General features: G+C 49.5%; 1 protein-coding gene across 2 annotated transcripts in view; it reads left to right on the plus strand.

Annotated features, from left to right (window-relative positions):
- The window catches only part of LOC308369727 (acetyl-CoA carboxylase-like), a 72,622-nt gene that overhangs the window by 40,408 nt on the left and 27,214 nt on the right, over positions 1-5,000 (plus strand). For both annotated transcript variants that reach the window (XM_080844241.1, XM_080844242.1), the window contains one exon: positions 4,869-5,000. This exon is cut by the window's right edge and continues 12 nt beyond it. In XM_080844241.1, coding sequence (XP_080700367.1) covers positions 4,869-5,000 — 132 coding nt within the window. The remainder of the gene's footprint in view (positions 1-4,868) is intronic.

Raw genomic sequence — 5,000 nt, forward strand, 5'->3', positions numbered from 1 at the left:
AAGTGTGTCAAGTTCCCTGCTTGTGATCTGTTGTGTTTGTGTTGACAAGCAAGGGGGTTCTTCTGTTGGCTGTTTCTGTTGTCTTTTGTCACTTTCAGTGCGCTCAGTAATGTACTGCCATTGAATTATGCCAATGCCAGTAATTAGAGGGAGGCAGTATCCGACAGCAATGTTCTCACATTGTCATTTTTATAATTAAGTAATTGTTGAGATTAACTGATCTTTTTATTTTAAATCTGGTCGTAATAGATGGAGCTGGAAGTAGAGTAACACATTTTATTTGATGACTTGAGTGTTTAATAGATGAATGAACTAGTTTTCTGACCGATTGGTGTTATTTTTATTGGTGTTTTTTTTTTTTACTTTCCAGAAAATGTTCTTCTTTTTTATGAGAGATGAGATGGTTTGTCATGTCATAACATGAGCTGTGCTGGCAGTATCTGAATCCCAGCTGTCCCACCTTACTTTACACGGTGAAGGTCTGGAATGTTGCTGGCAATGGATTTGGTCTGTTATGGAAATGTCTGTGGTAGGAAAACTGATATTTATGGAATACAGTGCAGGAGCTCCTTAATACATTCAGTGGATATGTATTTTCATATTTTTCAAAATATTAATTTGTTTTGAGCCAGCTGTATCCATAATGTGATTAGACTGCCAAGGTCATATTCATTTCAGTTGTAGTATTAATCTCAAGCTCCAGAGTGCTTTGACCTCTTCTGTGGAAGCTAACGCATTCTTGTCTGTGTCGTCAGAGAGACACAGAGACCTGTGGGGCCATCTCATTTTCACCCCCCTCCCTCCGCCACCACCACCACCAACACACACCCACCCCTCTCTCCCCACCTCCCTACCCCCTGCATCTCTGCATCTCCTCCTGGGGGGAGGGCGGCTGGAAGGGGGGGCGCTTGCTGCGTTTGAACCCCCTCCCTGGTTCCCTCCCCTGCCGCTAATCTCTCGGCGCACAGCTTCCCCTGCTGGGCCCCAGAGCAGTGCGGCCTCCCCGCAGCCGCCCGCCGTGCCCAGGCAGGCCCACACGGAGCAGGGGGTCACCCCACACCACCCCAGGGTGCCCGCCACCAGAGGCACCTCCCTGCCACACACACACACACACACACACACACACACACACACACACACACACACACACACACATAAACCCATACATACACACTCACTCTAATGTGCGCACAGACACACACACACACGCACACACACACACACACACACATAAACCCATACATACACACTCACTCAAATGTGCGCACAGACACACACAGACACACACACTCTTTCAAACACAGACACTCTTTCAAACACACACACACACACACACTTTCAAACACAGACACACTTTCAAACACACAGACACACTTTCAAACACAGACACACTTTCAACCACACACACACACATGCCTCGTTCTGCCCGTGCCCGCGCCCTCGTCCCGTCCCCCCACCCAGACAGTTAATTAATGCCAGCAGAGTTTATCTATGGTGCTGCGGCCGGCGAGTGATTACCGGAGCAAACAGAAGAAGAGAAAGAAAAGAGAGAGGTATAGAAGAAACAGAGAGAGAGAGAAAAAGAGTGAGAGAAGAGAGAGACAAATGCTTGTGCTTTAATCCACAACCCCTCCCTCCCTACCTCCCTCCCTCTCTCCCTCATGCAGTCTCCTCCATGCCCTCCCTTGTTCCAACCCCCACAATGGAATATTAATGTGACTCTGGCAGAGTGTGTGTGTGTGTGTGTGGGTTCGGATGTGTAGGTCTGTGTGGATATGTGTTCATATGGGTGTGTGTTGTAAGAGCGTGCTTGTGTCTGTGTGTATGGACGTATGGGTGCTGTGGTGTGTGTTTGTGTGTGTGTGTCCGTATGTGTTGTTCTTGTGTGTGTCCCTCTGTGTGTGTGTATTAATAGATGCTGTGTGTGTGTGTGTGTGTGTGTGTGTGTGTGTGTGTGTCTGTCTGTGTGTGTGTGAGAACGGTGTGTGGCGGCCCCTGTGTTCTGCTGTCAAGGTGACCGCGCTGGCTGTGCTGCCGGGAGCCCGGGGCAGGCCTGACAGCTTTAGGAGCGCGCTCGAGATTTGTGGCCACGCACCCGGCCCCGACGCAGGCAATAAAAGGATAAATGATGGGCGCAGAGGTTAAAACAGGGGGCCGAGATGGCCAGCCCTTCCTGCCTTTCACCAAAGACGGGGCCACCCCACTAGCCTCCTCCCCAACCCCCCCGTTTGCACCCCCCACCCTTTGCCCTCGGCCCTGCCTCCTCACCCCTTCTTCCCTCTCACCTCAGGGCCGCGTGGAATTCTGGGAATGAAAGGTTAATGAGCCCTAGGGGCCGTCAGTTTGGTGCTGGCGCGAAAATGAGTTCACTGGCCCCCGTGCTATCCCTCAAGGACCTCTCACACCTTTACACACGCTCCCAGACACACACACACACACAAGCATTCGCTTACCATCATACATGTCCAGCTATAGGGGTAGGCTATAGGTGGCAGCACACACACCTGCAGGGACACACACGTATGGACACAAATGCACATACACACACACACCAACACAAACACTCACATACAGTTTACTTGCCTCTACTTACCTCTTAATCAGACACATTCAGCAGTTAACATCTGCAGTATGTTTACACACACACACCCACACTGTATTACAACCACACAGGTTTGGCATAAGGCTAAATGTAATTTTATTTTATATATATATATACAGTTAGTACAGTATATATTTTTGTAAAATTGTGAACAAAATATTATATATCTGACATGATGATATATCCTGCTTATCAGACTTAATCAACATTACTTATGTTCTGTTGATAAGACCTTTGTCTTTGTCAGGTTTTTAATGGCACACACGACACCCTGGAACACACACGTGCATATATGGAGGCGACACAGGACACACACACACACACACACACACACACACACACACGCAAGCAGGCCTGAGGTCGCGGTGAATTTATTTTCTGCATTTTCCCATCCTGGACCGTCCTTTCTCAAGGACCCCCCAGGAGCAGTGGGCAGCTTGTAGCGCCCGGGGACTAGGTGAAGTGAACTGTCCATCTTTGGTCAGGGATGGACATGTGTTCTGTTATTTTGCATGTTTTTTCTGTTGGGGTTCTTAGTGGAGGAAACCCCTTGTGAACACTGGGAGAACATGCAAATCCACACAGAAAGGCCCGGGAGATAGCCCACCTGAGCACTGAAGGTCTGGGGAGGACCTGCCCCCCAGAGCCAACAGCGCCCCATGCGGGAATCGATACCCATGACCTTCTTGCTGTGAGGCGCCAGTGCAAGCAGTGCAAGCACTTGAGCGACGTTAATGGTTTCATATACGCTAAAACAGTACATAAAGCCAGTTAATGAATCCTTAATATGAGAGGTGACCCTGTGCTGTTTAGCCGTCTAGATCTGTTTAGGTCTCATGTGTGGTGGGTTGTGAGGCCACTGTATTTCCAAATGTAGCTTTGCTAGCATTGGTCTCTGGTCAGCAGGTGTTGTGTGTGATGAGTTCAATTCAATTTAATTGTATTTATATAGCACTATAACAATACAGTTGTCTCAAGGTGCTTAACAGAGCCCAGAGCCTGGACCCCCTTAGTGCAAGCACAATGGCAGCAGAGGCAAGGGAAAACTCCCTGTTAGTCAGGAAGGAACCTTAAGCAGAACCACGGCACATAAGGGGGGACCCATCTGCTTGAGGTTGGCCGGGTGGTGATAGGAAGAGGGGGATGGGGGAGGTTGTGTGGCAGAAAGGGAAGGGAAAAAACAAGTATTGTTCACAGCATGCATTTGGTAGATAATATATATACAGACACCCGGTGCTATATACATGATACACAAAAGATCAGTTTAGAGGGTATACACTGTGCTCATAGGGTTGCTGTTACAGGGGTAAAGAGAAGAAGGAGAGTTGAGAGGCCACTCTATCTCCACCTTTAGCTGTGCTGGCACTGGTCTCTGGTCAGGTGGTCTTGTGTGTGGTGAGTTGAGAGGCCACTGTATCTCCCGGTTTAGCTGTGCTGGCACTGGCCTCTGGTCAGCAGGACATGTGTGGTGAGTTGTGAGGCCACCCCCTGTGGGCCCCTTTCACTAGTCACCTCACGGGAGCCACTTCGTCACCCCGGCCTGTCAATATTCAGGAGGAATGGGAGAAGGCCCCAGTATTAATACCCACTGGAGGTTACACAGAGGCTCCCTGTATGGTCCCTCTCCCCAGGGGCCCGGGCGATGGCGGCCCACCTTGTGACCGGCGGTTGACGGAGTGCTCTTTAACACCCAATCGACAGTATCGACGTTCCCCCAGGACAGGATGGTGGGGGTGGGGGTGGGGGGGTTTGTGCATGGAGCTCCTCTCTTCTGTGTATGATCTTATTGATCCAAGGCCCCAAGACACAGGCCCCCTTTGACATGGCTCCTCATTGCTGCTCCATAATGGACAGATTAAGAGAGACATTACAAGCAGGAGGGCAGGCGGGATAGGCCCGCTGGAGGGGGGGTGGGGTGGGGGGAGAGGGGGCTTCTCTGCCATGCGCCTCTGGAGGAACGTGGCAGAGGAGAGTCGCCGAAGAGGAAAGTTTCCTGTAGTTTAGGCATTAGTCTCAGAATGGAGAAAAACCCACACTGCAGATTGGGTATCAGTGAAGATGCTTAAGATGAGCACAGCAACTGGAATAGAGACTAAAATACGTCTGTATACTTCAATATATATGAATATATAATGTACTATATGTCTTACAGTTGTGCATGTCCCTATTCCTACATGTATGTGGCGGTAGAGATGAGGTACATATTTACCTATTTAGCCATTTCTGATGTTCCTGTTTGCTTGTTTGTGTTTGTGTCTGCACACAGGTACTGGGAAGGGAAGTGTACACGTCCAACAACCAGCTGGGAGGAGTGCAGATCATGCATAACAATGGAGTGACCCACAGTACAGTGTGCGATGACTTTGAGGGAGTCTACACACTCTTACAGTGGCTGTCC

Source organism: Sprattus sprattus (genome assembly GCF_963457725.1).
Source record: "Sprattus sprattus genome assembly, chromosome: 9".
NCBI classification, from domain to species: Eukaryota; Metazoa; Chordata; class Actinopteri; order Clupeiformes; family Clupeidae; genus Sprattus; species Sprattus sprattus.